General features: G+C 39.9%; 1 protein-coding gene across 1 annotated transcript in view; it reads right to left on the reverse strand.

Annotated features, from left to right (window-relative positions):
- Positions 1–634: 634 nt before the first annotated feature.
- Positions 635–23,307, reverse strand: part of LOC126425154 (centrosomal protein of 164 kDa) — a 688,023-nt gene continuing 665,350 nt past the window's right edge. The window contains exons 21-23 of the mRNA XM_050088105.1: positions 22,015–22,261; positions 11,745–11,888; positions 635–3,588 (exon numbers count right to left, since the gene is read on the reverse strand). Coding sequence (XP_049944062.1) covers positions 3,308–3,588; positions 11,745–11,888; positions 22,015–22,261 — 672 coding nt within the window. The 3' untranslated portion in view covers positions 635–3,307. The remainder of the gene's footprint in view (positions 3,589–11,744; positions 11,889–22,014; positions 22,262–23,307) is intronic.

Raw genomic sequence — 23,307 nt, forward strand, 5'->3', positions numbered from 1 at the left:
GAAACTACAGTTCTTATTCTTGTTGCTTATTTTTTTATGTGGAGACAGCCTGTAATCAGTGGCAACAGAAAATGAATTAATGTCATGTTAGGCAAGTGTTGTGATGCTTATGTAAAAAAGATAATGGGGAATTATTTTCCTTGTCCTTGTCCAGCTTGGTCATGTAATACACCTGTTATGATGTCGGTGCGACGTTAAAATCTAACCATTCTTGTGTATGGTTCTGAAAAGTAGTATTGTTTGTGAGTGTGAGAACCTGTCTCAGCTTCTGCTTGGAAAATAGAATTTCGTTTGGCTATATATAAAAAATTATAATAAGAATATTCAAATTTGGAACTGAGGTTGTATTTGATTCTCTCTCGCATAAATAACAGTTGCAACATCACAAGTTTTATTCTTTATTTTCAATCATATAGCATTATAACTACACGAATTAAATGCAGAATAATTCAAAATCAACTGATAATTATAAGTTAAGAACACATTCTTTGGCAATTAACAAAAACTAAACTCCCGTACAGTTAAACATTTCAACAATTGTATACACAGAGATAAACTGTTAGAATGAATGAATATATTAACATTGTTTAAAAAATTAATACACTTCATGATCATTTTGCTAGCTTTTGCAGATTGTGCAACTTAAATAGTAATTGTTTATGAATAATACAAAAGTCTGCAATTCATACTCTTAGGCTTGAGAAACTTAGGAAAAATAGGGAATCTGAATGGCAAACAATGCCAGCCATATTGCAAATGCAGAAATCACAGTTGTTTTGATTATTCAGCAATACATGCTGACTTTAGAGAATATATTTTTTTGTTTATTTAAATCATTTTATCCTTGAGATCATAAACTTTATATTTTATGGCACACCATTAGACCAGATTCTTTCACCAACTTGTACTTCTTGTCACAGCTCATATCCACTTACATAATCAGTCATCTGCATACACTGAAATGTGTATACATTTAATTTACTAAATCTATAGTAAAATATATATCGGACGACTGCATATATTGACTTACCTTTCCTACTTTTTTAAAAAAGGAAGAATGCACAGTAATTCACTGAAGAGAGAGAAAAAATAGTTTAAAGTGGTTATTTTTTCCATCTGATTCTAAGCTGCAGCACTTCTGTTTTGTCTTCTACAAAAGACAGCATTAGTTTTACATGCATTTCTCTAGCAAGTAGCTTTGTTCGATGTTAGTCTTTTGATGTGAGATTGTGATTTATAGAGATATAGGAAGCACTGGTGTACAGCAAGTTTTTATAGTCTTATTTGTAAGTAAACTGACATATTTCAATTAATATTGGAGAACTAAGGAAATTGCACATGCAGATGGGAACTTTTAAACATTACTATACCTGCAGCTTATTTTCTTTTTGCAGGGGTAAGGATTTGGGAATTTTATTTATTTTTTCACTCTATCAGTGCTTTACGCACACATTAAAATAACATTTTTTTCTTTGCATTTTTTGAGATATAAAAAGTTTGGACGGGAAATAACGCCAGACACTAGAATCAAGCAAAAATCTTTCTTGTTGCTTGAGGAAGATTACTTGAGGAACTATTTGATGATAAACATTAAGCTATAGTAACAATAGTTTTCCATGCAAGAATAGGTAAATTAATCTAATGCTTTGGGAAAACACACATGTAACTTTTAGTATTGCTGAAATAAAATTAGTGGTACCACGAGAGAACTGTAATGCTACATTATTAAATATTAAAACCACATTCAGTTCAAATATAAACATAAATGTAGTCATGTATGTCATGCAATGACATTTAAATGAGTAACATTTCATGTACATTCAACACTTACCCTGTAACATCACTGCAGACTGTATTAGAAAGCAAAGGTCAACATCATTACCAAAATTTTTCCTTCTTTATGACAAAGTTTTCTGTTTTATTACATGTAAGGAGACTAAAATGGTACAGGCAGTCTTTTCAGATGTTCTCAGTTCACAAAAAATGTGCTGTTTATATTTTTCAAAAACGCGATACATTTTCCAGGCTTGTTATGTTTTCTTTCCTTATAACTTCCTGCTATGATGCTCCTATTGAAAGCTAGCAAGTTGTAAAAAATAGCTTGTCATTCAGTAGAAACCGAAATTGAGCAGACCTTTGCACAGCAGTCCTGAAACCCCCGTTCCGCAAAGAGCTTTAGAAAAACAATTTCGGTTTAGCTGCTACAAGTCTGGTGCTTCAAACAGTTTATTATATTTAGGAACCATCAAAACATTTCAGTTATGTTCAGAGAGAGAATATGTGAAGCTTAAGAATGAAGGATTTCTAGCACCATAGAATTTAAGAGATTATACACTGCTTAGCTGGGAAGAGCATAACTCAGGTCAAACTTCCTGAAATAGCAGATGTTAAGAGTTTTGGTAATGGGAGCCATATTTCAAATAATTAAATCTCCATCCTATAAGTTTACTAAATATTGCCTTTCTCATCTTGTTGTACTTTTTCAGTAACAGTTTGTGGACTAAATGACATTGATATTAACGCCAAATATATTCTGACACGAAAACTGAACAGAACCCTGTAAAATGTTTCATATGGAAACATGACCCATTGTTCTGGTATTTCCTGCATTAATAGAAACACCTTTCTGTGAAAGGTTTCACTTCATTTTGTTCACTTGTAGAAGGCCAGAACATCAGTGTTTTTTGATAGTCTTGCATATGCAAAGTTTGAATAAATGAGAATACTGTGTTTTCATGGGAATAGGGAATGTATCTCACAAGAAGCAGGTTACAAATGTTACATATCATTTGTTAACTTGATGATCTTATAAAACTCTATAACTTTTTGACACTGTTCAACAACTGATACACGTTTAATTTTGTGTGACACAAACATAATATTTGCTAATAATGTCTTGCATTCAATATTGTTTGTGCTACATTCAGAAAAAAACTCTCAATATACCACTGATAGTATATGAGTGTTTGTTTGTCTAGATGAGTAGGGTGAAAACAGTAGGCAGTAATACTATACTCACAAGTGTGGCCATTTTTTGCAGAGAGAATATCATTTTTGTAAAAGTTACAACGAAACACGAGCTCTCGAGCAAATTGACAGGGAAGGGGTGGTGGGTGGAACAGTTGTCTACTGCTCGCAAGCATACAACTAAATTGGTTTGAATATGGCTGCAGTAAGAGTTACTTCCTATCTCTGAACATAAGATGATTTTAAATTGGAAATATTACAGAGAGAGCAGCAAACTATACAGTTGTGCTTAAGAATGTGTTGCCACTTGACAGGGAACGAGGTAGCTGAGCTGAGTAGCTCAGATAGCAGCGGTCGTGACACGGGTCTGGCCGGGCCCCGGAGACACGCCCCGTGCCGCATTTCCGTCGAGTCGAGCCTGCCGCAACCAGTCCCTCAGGCTGCGCGTCCGCTCCACGAGCGAACGGTCGAGGCCCGACTGAGTGGGGGTGGTGTCGGGTACTCCTCCGTAGCGCTGAAGCTGAGCTGGTGGTGGTGGGTGGTGGTACGCGGGAACTGCCACCGGCACCGTAACTGGAGGCACCCACGTATACGCCAAGGGTGGTGGAGGCGGCAGGCTGTCTGCACATACAAATTGACCTGGGTATAAAATCTGAGTGGACTGTGCCAGCAACTGTCAATACCTTGAACATTAATGCAGTATACCTTAACTCAAATAGCGAGGGCCAATAAATGAGAGAACTGTTGCACAGTCATCTTGGCAGTCCGTGTATCCAATTTGCTGATTGAAATAGTATGTGGAGGAATGGGAAAGAAGACTGAGGAACTGTTAGATGGGAATCAGTTTGGCTTTAGAAAAGAAGAGTCAGTTTTGATATTACACTTGATAATGGAGGAGAGATTTAAGAAAAATGAAAACACTTTTTATAGGATTTGCCAGCCTAGAGAAAACATCAGAAGAAATAAAGTGGTTGTGAGATGTTTAAAATCCTCATAACAATATGTATACACTATAGAGTGAGACAAATAGTATACAAAATGCACAAGAGCCAAGATGCATAAATTAAAATAGAAGACAGTGAGGAGTGCTCAGATTAAAAAGGATGTAAGACAAAGCTGTACTCTTTCTCCTCTACTGTTTATCCAAAAAGTGATTAAGGAAAGAAAAGGAAGGTTCAACAGTGGGATTAAAATTCAGGGTGAAAGGATATAATACTGAACTGGATTTGCTGATTGGACCTTAATACTGGCATCAGCACGAGAAGACACTTATTTAACATTTACAGAAAAACCACAACTACAAATATGTTAATCACTGCAAGCTCCCAACATCCACACAGTCAAATTTGCAGCTTTCCATTTGATAATGCAGCACGTTGTATCAGTTCTGTTATCTGTGTCTACCTTTCAAACAGAACAACAGACTATCAAACTTTTTGCTTCCAGAAATGTCAATAGCTCTGCCCTGATTGATAATAAAACATATAAAAAAAGAAAATGCCTAAGTTACACCACTTCTGTATGCTATCCAACAGTAACCATTCCATAGTAAAAATTGGTGTACCATTCCATATGTTGGCAACTCTGCTAAGAGTAGTCTCACAACTAGACCTGCATATAATGTTATTGTTGTTGTGGTCTTAAGTCCAGAGACTGGTTTGATGCAGCTCTCCATGCTACTATATCCTGTGCAAGCTTCTTCATCTCCCAGTACCTACTGCAACCTACATCCTTCTGAATCCACTTATTTTATTCATCTCTTGGTCTCCCTGCACAGTTTTTACCCTCCACACTACCCTCCAATACTAAATTGGTGATCCCTCGATGCCTCAGAACATGTCCTACCAACCGATCCCTTCTTCTAGTCAAGTTGTGCCACAAATTTCTCTTCTCCCCAATTCTATTCGATACCTCCTCATTAGTTGTGTGATCTACCTGTCTAATCTTTAGCATTCTTCTGTAGCACCACAGTTTGAAAGCTTCTATTCTCTTCATGCCTGAACTATTTATCATCCATGTTTCTCTTCCATACATGGCTACACTCCATACAAATATTTTCAGAAACGACATCCTGACACTTAAATCTATACTCGATGTTAACAAATTTCTCTTCTTCAGAAATGCTTTTCTTGTCATTGCCAGTCTACATTTTATATCCTCTCCACTTCAACCATCATCAGTTATTTTGCTCCACAAATAGCACAACTCATATACTACTTTAAGTATCTCATTTCCTAATCTAATTCCCTCAGCATCACCTGACTTAATTCGACTACATTCCATTATCCTCATTTTGCTTTTGTTGATGTTCATCTTATATCCTCCTTTCAAGACACTGTCCATTCTATTCAACTGCTCTTCCAGATCCTTTGCTGTCTCTAATAGAATTAAAATGTCATTGGTGAACCTCAGAGTTTTTATTTCTTCTCCATGGATTTTAATTCCTACTCCGAATTTTTCTTTTGTGTCCTTTACTGCTTGCTCAATATACAGATTGAATAACATCGGGGATTGGCTACAACCCAGTCTCACTCCCTCCCCCAACCACTGCTTCCCTTTCATGTCCCACAGCTCTTATAACTGCCATCTGGTTTCCGTACAAATTGTGAATAGTCTCTCACTCCCTGTATTTTATCCCTGCCACCTTCAGAATTTGAAAGAGAGTATTCCACTCAACAATGTCAAAAGCTTATTCTAATTCTACAAATGCTAGAAACATAGGTTTGCCTTTCCTTCATCTATCTTCTAAGATAAGTTTTAGGGTCAGTATTGCTTCACGTGTTCCAACATTTCTACGGAATCCAAACTGATCTTCCCTGAGGTCAGCTTCTACCAGTTTTCCATTTGTCTGTAAAGAATTTGCGTTATTATTTTGCAGCCCTAACTTATTAAACTGATAGTCCGGTAATTTCCACATCTGTAAACACCTGCTTTCTTTGGGATTGGAATTATTATATTCTTCTTGAAGTCTGAGGGTATTTCACCTGGCTCATACACCTTACTCACCAGGTTTTGTCAGGGCTGGCTCTCACAAGGCTGCCAGTGGTTCTAATGGAATGTTATCTACTCCCAGGGCCTTGTTTCAACTTAGGTCTTTCAGTGCTCTGTCAAACTCTTCACGCAGTACCATATCTCCCATTTCATCTTCATCTAGATGCTCTTCTATAATATTGTCCTCAAGTACATCACCCTTGTATAGACCCTCCATATACTCCTTCCACCTTTCTGCTTTCCCTTCTTTGCTTAGAACTGGGTTTCCATCTGAGCTCTTGATATTCATTCAAGTGGTTCTCTTTTCTCCAAAGGTCTCTTTAATTTTCCTGTAGGCGGTATCTATCTTGCCCCTAGTGAGATATGCCTCTACATCCTTACATCTGTCCTCTAACCATCCGTGCTCAGCCATTTTGCACTTCCTGTCGATCTCATTTTTGAGACGTTTGTATTCCTTTTTGCCTGTTTCACTTACTGCATTTTTATATTTTCTCCTTTCATCAATTAAATTCAATATTTCTTCTGTTACCCAAGGATTTCTACTAGCCCTCGTCTTTTTACCTACTTGATCCTCTGCTGCCTTCATTCTTTCATCCCTCAAAGCTACCCATTCCTCTTCTACTGTATTTCTTTCCCCATTCCCTTCAATCATTCCCTAATGCTCTCTCTGAAACTCTCTACAACCTCTCGTTCTGTCAATTTATCCAGGTCTCAACTCCTTAAATTCCCACCTTTTTGCCATTTCTTCAGTTTTAATCTACAGTTCATAACCAGTAGAGTGTGGTGAGAGTCCACATCTGCCGCTGGAAATGTCTTAAAATTTAAAACCTGGTTCCTAAATCTCTGTCTTACCATTATATAATCTATGTGAAACCTTCAAGTATCTCCAGGCCTCTTCCATGTATACAACCTTCTTTCATGATTCTTGAACCAAGTGTTAGCTATGATTAAGTTATGCTCTGTGCAAAATCCTACCAGGTGGCCTCCTCTTTCATTTCTTACCCCCATTCTGTATTCACCTACTACGTTTTCTTTTCTTCCTTTTCCTACTATAGAATTCCAGTCACCCATGACTATTAAATTTTCGTCTCCCTTCACTATCTGAATAATTTCTTTTATCTCATCTTACATTTCATCAATCTCTTTGTCATCTGCGGAGCTACTTGGCATATAAACTTGTACTACTGTGGTAGGTGTGGGCTTCGTGTCTATCTTGGCCACAATAATGCGTTCACTGTGCTGTTTGTAGTAGCTTACCCGCACTCCTATTTTTTATATTCATTATTAAACCTACTCCTGCATTACCCCTATTTGATTTTGTATTTATAGCCCTGTATTCACCTGACCAGATGTCTTGTTCCTCCTGCCCCTATTTGATTTTGTATTTATAGCCCTGTATTCACCTGACCAGATGTCTTGTTCCTCCTGCCACTGAACTTCACTAATTCCCACTATATCTAACTTTAGCCTACCCATTTCCCTTTTTAAATTTTCTAACCTATCTGCCCGATTAAGGGATTTGACATTCCATGCTCTGATACATAGAACATCAGTTTTCTTTCTCCCGATCACGACATCCTCCTGAGTAGTCCTCACCCGGAGATCCAAATGGGGGACTATTTTACCTTGGGAATATTTTACCCAAGAGGATCATTTAACCATACAGTAAAGGTGCATGCCCTTGGGAAAAATTACGGCTGTACTTTCCCCTTGCTTTCAGCTGTTTGTAGTTCCAGCACAGTAAGCCTGTTTTGGTTAGTGTTACAAGGCCAGATCAGTCAATCGTACAGACTGTTGCCCCTGCAACCACTGAAAAGGCTGCTGCCCCTCTTCAGCAACAATATGTTTGTCTGGCCTCTCGGCAGATACCCCTCCATGGTGGTTGCACCTATGATATGGCTATCTGTATCACTGAGGCACGCAAGCCTCCCCACCAACGGCAAGGTCTATGGTTCATAGGGGAAGGCTGCATATAATACTGATAACATATCAAATTGTGTATGCAATATTAAAGGCAAACTGCAAACTTTGGCACAGAGTGGTGTGTATAAAATAACATGCAAGCACTGTGGTAAAGTATATGTTGGTCAGTGAGGCAGAGCTGTGGTAATTAGAATATCTGAACATGCGAGAAGCTGGAGGTTAAGATTCAGCTTTATTGAACATATGTTAACAGAAAACCACTTCATGATGTAGAGTGTGAGGTCTTACAACCTGCTAAGAAAAGCAGAAAGATGACCCTATTGGAAATACAGGAAATTAATAAACATATGACACAGAATGGTAACATAGTACCAAATGGATATCTCAATTTAATTTTTCCAATTTGTTGAATTAATTTTTAGTTACACAAATATTTGACTAAAATTGTAACTTCTGCTTCAGTTTTCATTTGTTGTTGGAACATAGCTCTGCATAAAAAACTTTATTTATTTATTGATGTTTTTGTTAAATGTAACTGTTTCTGTGTGACATTTAAATGTAATGCTTCCTTTGTAAATGATCTACTTGTCATCATTTATATGTCTTTCATATCTTCCATATAAATAATGTGTGTAAATCGTATGTCATTTTATCTGTGTTTGTGGTAGTCATTTACCATCTAATGACGGCCTACAAAGCTGAAAGCTAGTTCGTGACCAAATATAATTTTGCAGAAAATTAGGAAAGTCTTTCCTATTTAGTATTGTTTGATATCCTCAGGAAAAGTGAGGAAGAATTACAGGACTCTTCAAAATGAGACTAATAGTTTACCGGTCCCAGAATATAGATTGAGAATGTATCAAACAAAGACAAAAATTTTAAGGAGTAAAAGAGGTTAGTGACATACTTAGCACAAAATCTGGGAAGGGTACCATGTACTGAACAACTAGTATCTTCCAGAATGAGATTTTCACTCTGCAGTGGAGTGTGCGCTGATATGAAACTTCCTGGCAGATTAAAACTGTGTGCCGACCGAGACTCGAACTCGGGACCTTTGCCTTTCGCGGGCGAAAGGCAAAGGTCCCGAGTTTGAGTCTCGGTCCGGCACACAGTTTTAATCTGCCAGGAAGTTTCAACTAGTATCTTGCCCCGGCTTTACTCCGGTAATAGTAAGTATCCACATTCAGACAAATCATCTGCCATGGCGCTAATAGATAATGTACACAAAGCTTCCATGTGAATCAGTCTGTTAATGAAAACCATATCAAAATCCTTACAGCTGTTCCTGAGATTAACCTTCATGCACAGACAGTAAAATGTTGAAGTGACTTTAATTTATAATGCTTATAGAAGTGAAAAAATTCTGCTACTTTGATGCAAGAATATGAGAAACAGACTAGCACACACAAAGAGAGCATTCCTCACTAAAAGAAGTCTAGTAGTACCAAAACCAGGCATCAATTCAATAAATAAATGTACAAGAATGTACATCTGCAGCATATCATCATCGTGAAGTGTATTGTAGACTGTGAGAAAACTGGAAAAGAAGAGAACTGAAGTGTTTGGAATGTGGTGTTACAACAAAAATTTGAAAATTGACTGAACTGGTAAGATATTTAATGGGTTGGTTCTATGCGAATCATATGGAAAGGTATATATGTAGAGCACTGAGTAGGAATGGGGATAAGATGACAGGACATGGGGTAAGACATCAAGAGCAGTAGACAGCAGAAACTGTAACGGAAGAAAGACACTGGAATATAGAGCAAAAATATTAGTAGGGCTCAAGTGCTACTCAGAGATGAAGAGATTGGTACAAGACAGGAATTCATGTTGAGCTACACCAAACCAATCAGAAGTTTTTCTGAATTTCTAAATGTGTTCTTTCATTATGGAATCTACAAAATATAATAAGTGAATATTTCTTAGGGTCTGACTGTTGTTATTAATTTGAAGTGCACTACATGTAGATGACTCAGTGTTCTCACACCCTCTTTAAAACTCTGTCACACTATTCGATGAACAAAAAGCATCCTGACTGTTTAATGCCATCCAATATAATTATATATAAAGCCAGATCCGGTTCGAGAACATTTTTCCACACAGTTGACTTGTCATTTGATGCATCCCGGCCCCCTCCTCCACGTGCCTCTTTTCCTTTGTACACTTTCATCTTTATCAGATTTTACTACTAATTGTTACACACACTTCATATGAGTCTTGCACTTGTGTGCCCATCTGAGCTTGGTACTCCAAGCAGCCACCACTAATTGTGGTATGTCCTGTATAGAAATCATGCAGCTGTGACACTTCTGCCACCTCCCCGATCTAGGCACCACGAATTGTGGCTTGTGTCAGTTAGGCCTTAAATTGGCCCTGTATAGAGCTGTTACAGCTCCAATGTAAACAAAGCCTCCTGTATCTAGCCTTTGACTTTGCTCCCCAATCTGAAGATTGGAACAAGGCTTATACAAAGTTTGTCTGAGAAAATCTGCCTTCTACTCTTGTGTGTCTTCAGAAGTGACTGTCGCTTTAATAATCATATCACATCACAATTGTTCATATATTATTAGAAAATATATGCTCCTAGTTAAGTGCTGCAATACTTAAGGAAACTGTATTAAATTAGGACAACATGCCTTGTCAGACTGATAATTTTCTCATTGTTTCCACAATTATATCATGTAATGTCCCTTGAACAAGATCATGGACAGCTTTTTTGATAATATCACACAAGTAATTCCATGCCAACAACATGTTAACTCAGTCCTGGAAATATGAATTATATCATGAAGTGGTTTAAGGCAGTTATGAACCAATTTAATTCTTTTGCAGTCTTGCCTAATAAAGTGAGAGCAGTTGGCATCACTTACGGCTGTGCATGTTAGTGTTTGCATTTAGATTTCTCAAAATGATATGTTTCTTACTATCTATTCCTCCTATTTTCTCCATACTCTCTCTCTCTGCCTCTCTCTGTACACTTACATACTTGCTCCATATGTCTCTCTCTTTTTGTGATCAGGGTAGAATAATTTCCACTTTGTGACACATTTTAGCCCAGTTACTTACTGTAGTATTTATTATTATGATATTTGATGAACTAAAGTGTTCAAGTATCAATAAAAAGGCTACTTATTGCACATTTGTATATTCAAACCCATTTAACTAAAAATGCATCAGGAGCCACAGAGAAGAAATTTTTGGGAAGGAGAGAACATGAAGCTCACTTTCTGCAAGTGCATCCAAACTTAATTACCTCAATAATTTAAAATTGCAGCTCATGAACTTTTTGATGTACTTTATATTCCACACTAGCTTACCAGATAAATAGTGCACATGTGTATGTTTATTACACACTTAGAAGTTGATGACAATAATAGTAATGATAATAACAAAGTCCTACTGATGGAAATATTGTACCAGAATCTGAAAGTCAATGGAACAACAGCAAATCATTGATACAGTAAGAATTTAGTCTCTGTTTTTCAATAGTATTACTATTTAATTTTTGGTTGACTGTATTCAGTGACTGACTTAATTTTGTAGTAAGAGAATTTAAGCATATCATCAAGCACTTTCAAAAAAGTCTGTTGCTACATTACAGTGGCTATTTTACTGACATCGATCACGAACTTTATTGTCAAACTATTAAATGTTAAACATTCTAATCAACATTTTCTTTCATTTATTTTCAATTAATTGTATTTTGTGGCAAGTATCTACTTACAGAACGCAAATGAGAGTCATGCCTGCTTAAGGTCATGCATTGTATTATCAATTTAGTTTCAAAGCTCCTTATTTTTAATATGCCGTACATAAAAGAAAGACCATTTTAAATGCTGCTGAAAATAGTATATACTGACTTGATGCAATATTTCCATCCTTTTGCTGCTTGTTGAGGACATCCCATATCTCTCTAATCTCAGTGTTAAGGTTCTCCAGGCTCTTAATGATCTCTGTCGACTCCTGATAGTGGGCCCCTCTGCGAGTCATGTCATTAACTTGACCTGCAGGAGCATTCAGACACACTGAAAGCATGTTTTACAGGGGAAATACTTTCACTCTGCCAATATGATAACAGAATATCATTAAAGAACAGTGCAGATTAAGTGTCAAAATAAACAAGAAACTGAGAAACCAAAATATCGGGTTACAGTAACACTTGAACAGGTTCTGTTACATAAAAGGTAAAATTGTTACAAGATTGGTAGGCACAGCAAACAATTATTGTCAACTGCCTCATGAGATTTAAAAATATAAAATTCTGTTTAGAAGGCAGAAGAGGTACAGGTTTCCAGAAAACTGAATTCAGTTTCATTGAACAGAAACATTTTTAGGGGAAGTAATCCACAGATAAAATAATAGAAAGGGGAAGTGTTGGAAAGGCTTTTAAAGGGTTGTGATTTCATAACTGTAGGATACCTGCTTCTGCTCTTATCTCCATTCATTTGCCTTTTAGCCTCTAAGGAAGTAGTATCTCAAAATAACATGAAGAACTGAGTAGCATGTCACTGAGTTTGCCTTTTTAACCTGTAGTAAGAAATGCTTGTTTGCTTTTGACTGGTGCACTGATGCAATAATTCTCAACTTCTTGAAAGCCTTCAATACAGTTCCATGTCATCACCTAGCAAGCCAGGTTCCCGACCTTCCTTAGATCATTACCCCTAAGTGCAGTCAGACATTAGCTAGTACCCCCACTCTACCCCCTCCCACCCCCTCGCCATCTGTACAATGAAAGACTTTTCTTAGAACACTTTTATTTTTTAAAATGGTGAAAGATGGATGATATTTAGGTGCGGTACACACTTGTTACAAAACATGCTTCCCCTGCATTATTCCTCTTCATTGCGGCACTTGCATGACCTGCACATTGCAACCCCATTTAAAACCAAACAAGTTCAGATGTGTGCTGTATACTTACTGTTCATAAATCACTTCACTGCTGCACTCCTAACTTCTGAACTGGCAGAAATTTGATGACTTCAGGCTGTCAGTGCTTTGTGGCTAACCACACTAATAATAAAACTGTGCGTGGCACTATAACAGCCCTTATGTAGTTACTGTTGTGTCATGCTGTCACTTAATTCATTTATCTGTTTTGAAGGGAGTAATGAAGCACTTTCTGGACTACTACAGCTACAATCTACAACTCAGAGAAGACATTTTGTTGAGATAATTAGCATTTGTTACACATATGTCTCATTTTTATGACCAGTGATGTATGGGACAGAGCACAAGAAATGTGTGTAGTGCATGGACTATGTGAGGAAATTGTGACCTCCACCATACTAATGCTACTAACTGAGAAAACTTATATAATCAGTATTACTGTCTCACAAAATTGTGATAATAGTAATGATCTTTTGAAAATCATTTATTTTTGTGACTAACACAGAATCAAATTGTTTAGTTTTTACCCCTCAGTAAATTTCGTTTCGTCCCTCAGGGGGTAATTGCCCCTAGGTTAGGAACTATTACAGTAGACAAAATATGTAATTGTGAATTATCAAAACAGTTATGTGTCTGGGTAGAAGACTTGCTATTTTCAACAGAGCATTGGTTCTTAATGAAAATCAGTACCTGAAGCAAAGTCATGCAACTGACCTTCAACCTAAGTAAATGCAACATAATGGTTCCAATAGATGAACAGACCCTGTAATGTTCGGCAACACAATTAATGATCATTCCCTGTAACTATGCGCAACTGTTAAATATCCAGGAGTATGTATCTGGAGTAATTTAAAATTGATCAACAACATGAGTCAGAGAGAGAGAGAGGAGATTAAAAGAATAGTTGTGCAATTTGCCACGGATGTATAAGAGCAGTAAAATGAAAATGAAACACATGGAAAGAAAGTAAGTAAATTGTTTATTATTTGCAATGTAATCACCATAACTATTAATACATGTACCCCATTGTGAGACAAGATAGTCAGTGGCTTCACAGAACAGTATTTGTGGTTGTATGCAGAACCATGACTGTACCCACGTGTCCACCTCTTCAGGCAAAGCAAATCAATGGCCGCAAATGTCTTTCTTTATGGCTCCAAATATATGAAAATCACATGGGGAGAGACTGACACTTAATGGAGGAGATCTAAGGGTTTCTCAGTAAAACTTCAACAGTGAAGTTGAAACAACCTTGGCAGCATTGTCACCTGGATGGAATCACGGTTCCATAGGCGACCACAAATATTTTCCCATGATGGCCTTGACTATCTTGTCTCACAATGGGATAAATGTATTAACAGTTATGGCAATTACTTTTCAAATAATAAACAGTTTGCTTACTTTTTTCCCATCTGTTTTGTTTTTCAATACAAACAACTTTCTGTGGAGGGCAGCCACAGCTCAGAAACATTATTAGTAACAGTAACAACACTCAATAATGATTAAAATTATCATAAAAATTACAACAATATGTCTAGAATGATGAGGTGTTTCCAAAAGCCACATAGCTGTATGAAGGTGCTTTGTTCGCAACTACCGGTTTCACCTCAGTATAGATGCATCTTCAGGGAATGGAATATCATGTGACTAGGGGCTCCCATTGGGTAAACCGTTTGCTGGGTGCAAGTCTTTTGATTTGATGCCACTTCGGCAACTTGCGCGTTGATGGGGATGAAACGATGATGATTAGGACAACACAACACTCAGTCCCTGAGTGGAAAAAATCTCCGACCCAGCTGGGAATCGAACCCCGGCCTTTGGGATTGACAGTCTGTCACGCTGACCACTCGGCTACCAGGAGCAGACATCTTCAGGTTTATAAATGGATATATTTCCATAATGTAGATGGGCAATTATGGAGTCCCAGTTTTTGGGAAAGTTGAACCACATGGTAGCTTGTCATAATGAAACTGAGTACACCCAAAAGATGCCTGTAAAAATGTACAAAGCATGACCACTGAAGGAGCCAGGCTGGATAACACCACATAGGATACATTATAATACCCAGTAGATACCAACTGTATAAAACCAGTGAAGTAAAACTTAAAGTCCCCTGTAACGTGCTTGCTTCTGTTGTATTGATAGATGGCCAATGTGGCATAAGCAGCACGTGGAGGCTAGCAATACACTGGAAGACCTGCCCCTTGTATTTCAACAGCATGAGAGCATCCCAGAAATCCTTGAAAAAAACTCCAATGGTGCAAGATGTTGCTGTTCTGAGAGCTCACATTACAAGAGAAAATGAGATTAATATTACTTTTTCAAATTTTACCTCTTGTAATGAGCATGAGGATCAGATTAGAGAATGTTAGAGAGGTTGAGAATGGTAATGAATCCATATCTTCCCATACATCTTTTACAAATAGAATAAAGGAAAGGTAGATGTTTAGAAAAGGGAAGTTGCCACACACACACACACACACACACACACACACACACACACACACACACACACACACGACTGCAGTCTCAGGCAACTGAAACCACACTGCGAGCAGCAGCATCAGTGTATGATGGGAGTGGCAACTGCGTGGGAGTGAGGAGGAGGCTGGGGCAGGGAAGGGGAGGGGTAGTAGGATATGGTTTGTTGGACAATGAGGTGCTGCAGGTTAGACGGAAGGCAGGGGGGGGGGGGGGAATGGCAGAAAAGAAGATAAATAAAAAGACTGAGTGTGATGGTGGAATGACGGCTGTTTAGTGCTGGAAATGGAAACAGGGAAGGGGCTGAATGGGTGAGGACAATGACTAACAAAGGTTGAGGCCAGGAGGGTTACAAGAACATAGGATGTATTGCAAGGAAAGTTCCCACCTGTGCAATTCAGAATAACTGGTGTTGGTGGGAAGGATCCATATGGCACAGGCTGTGAAGCAGTAATTGAAATGAAGGATGTCATGTTTGGCTGCAGGCTCAGCAACAGGGTGGTCCACTTGCTTCTTGGCTACAGTTTGTCGATGGCCATTTAAGCAAACAGACAGCTTGTTGGTTGTCATGCCCACATAGAATGCAGCGCTGTGACTGCAGCTTAGCTTGTAGTTCACATGACTGGTTTCACAGGTAGCCCTGCCTTTGATAGGATAGGTGATGTTAGTGACCGGATTGGAGTAGGTGGTGGTGGGAGGATGTGTAGGACAGGTCTTGCATCTATGTCTATTACAGAGGTGTGAGCCATGAGGTAAGGGGTTGGAAGAAGGGGTTGGAAGCAGGGGTTGTGTAAAGATGGACGAATATATTTTGTAGCTTCAGTGGATGGTGGAGTATCACTGTGGGAGGAATGGGAAGGATAGTGGGCAGGACATTTCTCATTTCAGGGCACAACGAGAGGTAGTCAAAATGCTGGCAGAGAATGTAATTCAGTTGCTCCAGTCCTGGGTGATACTGAGTTACGAGGGGAATGCTCCTCTGTGGCCGGACAGTGGGACTTTAGGAGGTGGTGGGAGACTGTAAAGATAAGGCATGGGAGATCTGTTTTTGTACAAGGTTGGGAGAATAATTATGATCTGTGAAGGCTTCAGCAAAACTCTCAGTATTTCGAGAGGGACCACTGATCACCGCAATGGTGTCTAGGCTGTACGAAAGGGACTTCTTGGTATGGAATGGGTGGCAGCTGTCAAAGTGGAGGTATTGATGATGGTTAGTAGCCATCTTTGAGATGGAGGTCAATATTTAGGAAGGTGGCCTGTTGGGTTGAGTAGGACCAGGTGAAGCAAATGGGGGAGAAGTTGTTGAGGATCTGGTGGAATGTGGATAGGGTCTCCTCACCCTCAATCCAGATCATGAAGATGTCATCAATGAATCTGAACCAGGTGAGGGGTTTAGGGTTCAGGGTTTTTAGGAAGGATTCCTCTTGATGGCCCATCAATAGGTTGGCATAGGTTGGTGCCATGTGGATGCCCTTAGCCATACTCTGGATTTGTTTGTAGGTAATGCCTTCAAAGGAGAAGTAATTGTGGGTGAGGATGTAGTTGGTTATGGCGACTAGGAAGGTTGGTTTGGAATCTGTTACACATTGGGAAAGGTAGTGTTAAATAGTGGTAAGGCCATAGGAATTAGGAATGTTAGTGTAGAGGGAAGTGGCATCAATAGTGATGAGCAGGGCATCGTGTGGTAAAGGGACAGGAACTGTGGAGAATCAGTGGAGTAAATGGTTGGTATCTTTTATATAGGAGGGTAGGTTCTGGGTTATAGGGTGAAGGTGTTAGTCTATGAGAGCAGAGATTCTCTCAGTGGGGGCACAGTAACAGGCCACAATGGGGCGTCCTGGGTGGTTAGGTTTATGGGCTTTAGGAAGCATGTAGAAGGTAGGAGTGTGGGGAGTGGTAGGGGTGAGCAGGGAGATGGACTCCGGGAAGATTTTCTGGGATGGGCCTAAGGATTTGAGTAGTGACTAGAGAGCCTGATGGATTTCTGTAATGGAGTCACTGTGGCAAGGTTTGTAGGTGGCACCTGACAGCTGGTGGAGTCCTTCTGCCAGGTAATCCTTGTGGTTCAAAACAACAGTGGTGGAGTCTATGTCCACAGGTAGAATTATAAGGTCAGGATCAGTTTTAGATGGTGGACTGCAGTTCTTTCTGTGGATGTAAGGTTAGTTTGCATGTTGAGGGATTTGGTAATGATGGTGAGGCAAGGTTTGAGGTTAAGAAATTCTGGAAAGTTAATAGGGGGTGATTTGGGGACACTAGGGGTGGATCACGGTTGGATGGAGGAGTGAACTGAGTTAGGCAGGGTTCAACATTGCTCTTTGGTTGAGTCTGATTGGTAAGAGTGGCTAGTGAGGTACTTTTTTACTTTCTACCTGAAACCTGTAGAAAATTTTCATGGCAAAATATAAAAATATGTTCAGAACCACAGAGAGGTACACAGTCCATATGCAAATTATTTCTATTTCTAGTATTAAGGTTCTGACTTGATGAGTTCATCCTAAGTACACTCGTATTATTAATCACAAATATTGTCATGGAATTCTTACTCCCTCTAAGAACCCTATGCCCCTGAAGAGACTTCTGCAAGATATTGGGTTATCAACTTTACACAATATTCTTATCACACATTTGTGCAGAATAAACACTTTTTCCATCTTGGCTGCAATGCCCCAGAAGATCATGCTGTAGCACAGAACTGAGAGGAAGTATGTAAAGCATGCTAACAATTTAGTCTGCAGTTCAATACAGAGAGTTATAGCTCTCAATGCAAACAGAACTGATCTTTATAACTAATTTACCACTATGCTTGTGCCACCTCACTTTATTATCCATCTGGAACCCAGGAACTTCACAAATGGAGTCTCATCCAGTGTATGCCCATTGATCTCTAATTTTGGTCAACTGCCAGTCTCCGTACTAAGAAATCTCCATAGATCTTCCTGCATTTCACTACACCTGTCCCTTGATATACACTCAAAGTTACGGTCACATATGAAGACTTCTCTCTGTTCAGAATGCTATGCTGCACTCTATTTGTCAGCAACTCTTCAGTCAAATCACAAAGTTTGTCTCATATGAGGTGGAATCCAAAATTTTTGGGACTGGTGCTGCCATTTGGAAAGTAGATCTTTGCACCACTAGGTGGAGAGAGCTGCATATCTGATGAGTCAGTGTGCGGAAGTGGCATTCAGCTGGGAGGACATGTTGCATGTCCACAGTGATTTCCATAATACTTAGCTTGTAGTTCACATGACTGGTTTCGCAGGTAACCCTGCCTTTGATAGAATAGGTGATGTTAGTGACAGGATTGGAGTAGGTGGTGGTGGGAGGACGTGTGGGACAGGTCTTGCATCTATGTCTATTACAGAGGGAACTTTTTGGTGTGTGGTGATTTTAGGATGGATTCGCGAACAGAACAGCGCATGTGTATCAAATTCTGTGCAAATCTCGGGAAAGGTGCTACAGAGACCCATGCAATGATTCAACAAGTGTATGGGGGACAGAGCATAAGCCGTACGCGTGTGTTTTGAGTGGCATGCTCAGTTCAGGGCCCGCCATACAGACATCGAAGATGATGCTCAAACTGGAAGGCCCATTAGCTGCACAACTCCAGACATTGTTGCCAAACTTCAACAATTGGTTCATGTGGATCGACGTCGGACCATTCGAGACCTTGCGGATGAAGTGGGTATTAGTTATGAGACATGTCAATGAATGTTGACTGATGAATTTGGCATGCATTGTGTTGCTGCAAAATTTGTGCCAAGGATCTTGACTGCCAATCAGAAGGCACAGCGTGTTGAAGTGTGCACGGACCTTCGTCAGACTGCATCTGATGATCCAACCTTCTTGTCATGGGTTATCACTGGCAATGAGAGCTGGATTTGTGGTTATGACCCAGAGACAAAGCAACAATCATCCCAGTGGAAGTGCCTGGGCTCTCCGAGACCCAAAAAAGCAAGACAGGTGAAGAGCATGACCATCGTTTTCTTTGATACCAAGGGAATTGTGCACAAAGAATTCGTCCGACCCAACCATACAGTGAATTCCGCGTACTACTGTGATGTTTTGCGACAGCTCCATTAAAATGTGCAGCGACGACTGCCTGAACTTTGGCGTCACAGGAAGTGGCTGCTGCATCCTTGCTCACCAGGACCTTTTTGGCAAAAAACTACTTGGCGGTTGTACCCCACCCACCGTTCTCATCAGATTTGGCACCTTGCAACTTCGCACTATTCCCAAAACTGAAACTCAAGTTGAAAGGCCATTGGTTCAACACTCTAGAGAGGATTCAAATAGCATTGCTGGCAGTGACAAACAACCTCAAAGAAAAGGACTTCCAGAAAACGTTTGACCAGTGGCAGAAGTGCTGGGACCGGTGTGTATGTGCAGATGGGAACTACTACGAGGGTGATGGTGACCATTAGTCCAAAGGTAAGGTTTTCAACAGATGGGAGCACCAGTCCCAAAAATTTTGGATAGCACCTCATATTCTGAATGCTCATATTTCATTCAATAAGTGACAGCATGGTACTGAATCAAATGCTCTCTAGTAGTCAAGAAATGTGGCATCGACCTGGTGACCAGTGTGTACTGCTTTCTGTGTCTTGTGGACAAACAGAGGAAGCTGTGTTTCATACAACTGTTGTTTTCAGAAACTTGTGTTGATTCATACAGAGAAGATTTTGGTCTCCAGAAAGATCATAATATGCAAGCATGTGTTACAAAATTCTACAACACACTAATATCAGTGAAATATGTCTACAGTTTCATGCATCTGTTTGACAACCATTCTTGAAAATGGAAATGATTTAAATGTTTTTCCAATGAGTAGGAATCTATGGTAGGCTGCTCTGCAGCTGAAACTGTGCTGTGCCAGCAATCCTGGTGGTCTTTTTGCTTAATAGATTGCTACACACCATATAGTGGAGATGTTCAGTCTCTAGTCACTCCCCCCCCCCCCCTCCCCCTTCCCCACCACCAACACCTAACATTCTATCATCCAGCCACAGAGGAGCATTTGCCTCATGACTCAGTACTATTCAGGACTGGAGCAACCGAATTAGTTTCTGTGCCAGGGTTTTGATTACCTCTCAGTGTGCCCTGAAATGAGGAATGTCCTACCCACTGCCCTTCCCACCCGTCCCACAATGGTATTCTGCACCAACCACTGAATCTACACAATATCCTCACCCATCCCTACACAACCCCTGCTCTCAACCCCTTGTCTCATGGCTCATATCCCCATAATAGACCTAGATGCAAGGCCTGTCTCATACATCCTTCCACTCCAGTCCAATCACAAGGCAGGGCTGCCTGTGAAACCAGTTATGCGATTTACAAGCTAAGCTGCAACAACTATGTGGGCGTGACAACCAACAAGCTGTCTATCCACATGAATGGCCACTGATGAACTGTGGCCAAGAAACAGCTGGACCACCCAGTTGCTGGGCATGCCGTCCAACACGACATTCTTTATTTCAATGAGTGTTTTATAGCCTGTGCCATCTGGATCTTTCCTACCAACACCAGTTTTTCTGAATTGTGAAGGTGGGAGTGCTTCCCTGTTTCCATTCCAGCACTACACAAACTGCTATTCCAGCAATGTGCCCCCAATCTTTTTTTTTACTTCTCTCCTTTTCTGCTCCCCTCCCCCCTCTCCCCACCAATTCCCACTCCCACCCTCAGTCTAACATCCCAACTGAACTTAGCTGCCTAGCTCCACCCCATCCCACAAGCAGCCCTTTACTGTCCACCACCCCTATGCTGCTATCCCTCCCCCACCCTGCCCCAGCCTCCTCCTTACCCCCACCACCCAGACTGCCTCTCCCATCATGTGCTGCTGCTCACAGTCTGGATTCAGCAGCTAGAGACAGTTGTCATGTGTGTGTGTTTTGTCTAATTCAGAAGAAGGCCTTTTGGCTGAAAGCTTACTTGCTTAGCAGTCTTTCTGTTGTGCCTGTTTGTACCACAGGAGCCCATGGCACAGGAAATGTTTCAAATGTTCATCATTGGTTTCTCTTCTCTCTGACAAAGGACTTCCCTTTCAAAGTTGAGCATGCAGTGTGTCCATGGAGCACTGCAGACAATTGTCCTTGTTGCAAATGTACCAGTTTCTCACAGACATTGTTGTAGTCAGATGAAAATAGTATGTGAAGAACAACGACAATCCGATACTTGCATTGTGCATCCCTACCGTGATGTACCCTACTGTGAAGCCGAACCTTTGAAAGTGGTTTGTTCTTCACACATATTTTATATCTAAATGGTACATTTATGGACATGGGTTCCTTATCAGAACTTTATCTACTATTTCTCTCTACAACCCCTAGAAGCCTGTAATTAAGAATTGTGAAAAGCATTGTGCAAGCATTCACTGAAAACATTGTTTTGCTAAATTCAATAGTGCTTGAAATGCTCAAGGTTAACAGTCAAGGTATGCCCCTTGTGCTTTGTTGTAATGGTTAACCAGTAAAAGTTTTACACATTGGAATAAGTATTACATCATCATTGTTTATGTCCAGGGAGTGTTGCTGCAGTGTGTTATAAAAATGTGGAAAAAATGAAGGACAAGAGAGATTATCATTGGCATGAAGATCATTTAATCAGAGATATAAGAATTAATTGTGACAATGAGGATATGACAATAGAGAGAGAGAGAGAGAGAGAGAGAGAGAGAGAGAGAGAGAGAGAGAGAGAGAGAGAGAGAAGAGAGAGAGAGAGAGGAGGGGGGTGGGGGCTAAGCTACTTGTTCTATATTACCTTGTGTGTCTGTTGCAAACTCTGTGCTACTGAACCCAGAGCTCCCACTGTGAGATGAGAGGTCACTGAGTGTCGTCCCTCCTGGCCCACCGGAGATAGGATGTGCGTTGTCCACCTGGCCATCGGGTGCAATCTCACCAGCCCGCTGCAAGGACTGCTCGAGGTGGCGCAGCCGGATGATCTTCTCCCCCAGCAGGCTCTTGGTGCGGTGCAGGCTCACCTCCATGTCCGTCAGCTCCCGCTCCTCCTGCCGGTACAATTTCCTCTCATTACCTCAAGAGTAGTCGCACACTTAAGTGGAAACAATTTACTTAGCGTATCACGGTTCGGATTCCGCAAAGGTTGCTCCGCTGAGAGTGCTATTTATACATTCTCTCATCAAATTGTACAAGCCTTAAATAATAATATATCTCAAGTTGGTATTTTTTGTGATCTCTCCAAGGCCGTTGATTGTGTAGATCATGACACTCTCTTAGAAAAACTCAAGTTTTATGGAACTCATGCATTTACATGACTGGTTTGAATCATACTTGACAAACAGAATGCGAATGAAAAAGGTTGCCCTGAATAATTAAGAAAGGTTTGGAAAGGTAATAAATTTTAGAGACTGGATGGGAGAAAAAAGAAAAAAAAAGAAAAGAAAAACCATGAAGGGGGTCCCACAGTGTTCAATTTTTGGACCAACCCTATTCCTTGTATATGTGAATGACCTTCCACTTAAAATTCAACAACCAAAATTGCTAGTTTTGATAGGTGACACTGGTGTTATAATAAATCCCATTAGAGAGAAAACAACAGAAGAGTTTTCAAAGAATTATTAAGTGGCCCTCTGAAAACTGACTCTCCCAAAATTTTGAAAAAATGCACTACATTCAGTTCTGTACAGCAAACAGAGTCATACTAACAATTGATGTAGCACATGAGCAGGAGTCAGTAAGTAGGATAGAATGCTCCAAATTTCTGGATGTATGTATTGATGTAAAATTGGAACTGGAAGAAGCTCATTACTGAGCTTCTCAAACAATTAAGTCAACTACTTTTCCTCTTTGCATAACTGCTAATCTCAGAAACAAATGTATCAACCTCCTGACATATTTTGCAGTTTTCCACTCAATAATGTCATACAGAATAATTTTCTGGGGTAAGTCATCATTTAGAAAAGACGTACTGATTGCACAAAAGCAGGCAGCAAGAATAGTATGTGGTGTTCACCCACGGGCATCATGTAAGTATCTCTTTTAGGAGCTGTGCATTTTAACTGCACCGTCACAATACATATTTTTGTTAATGAAA

The sequence above is a fragment of the Schistocerca serialis genome, chromosome 10 (assembly GCF_023864345.2).
Source record: "Schistocerca serialis cubense isolate TAMUIC-IGC-003099 chromosome 10, iqSchSeri2.2, whole genome shotgun sequence".
In the NCBI taxonomy this organism is placed as follows: Eukaryota; Metazoa; Arthropoda; class Insecta; order Orthoptera; family Acrididae; genus Schistocerca; species Schistocerca serialis.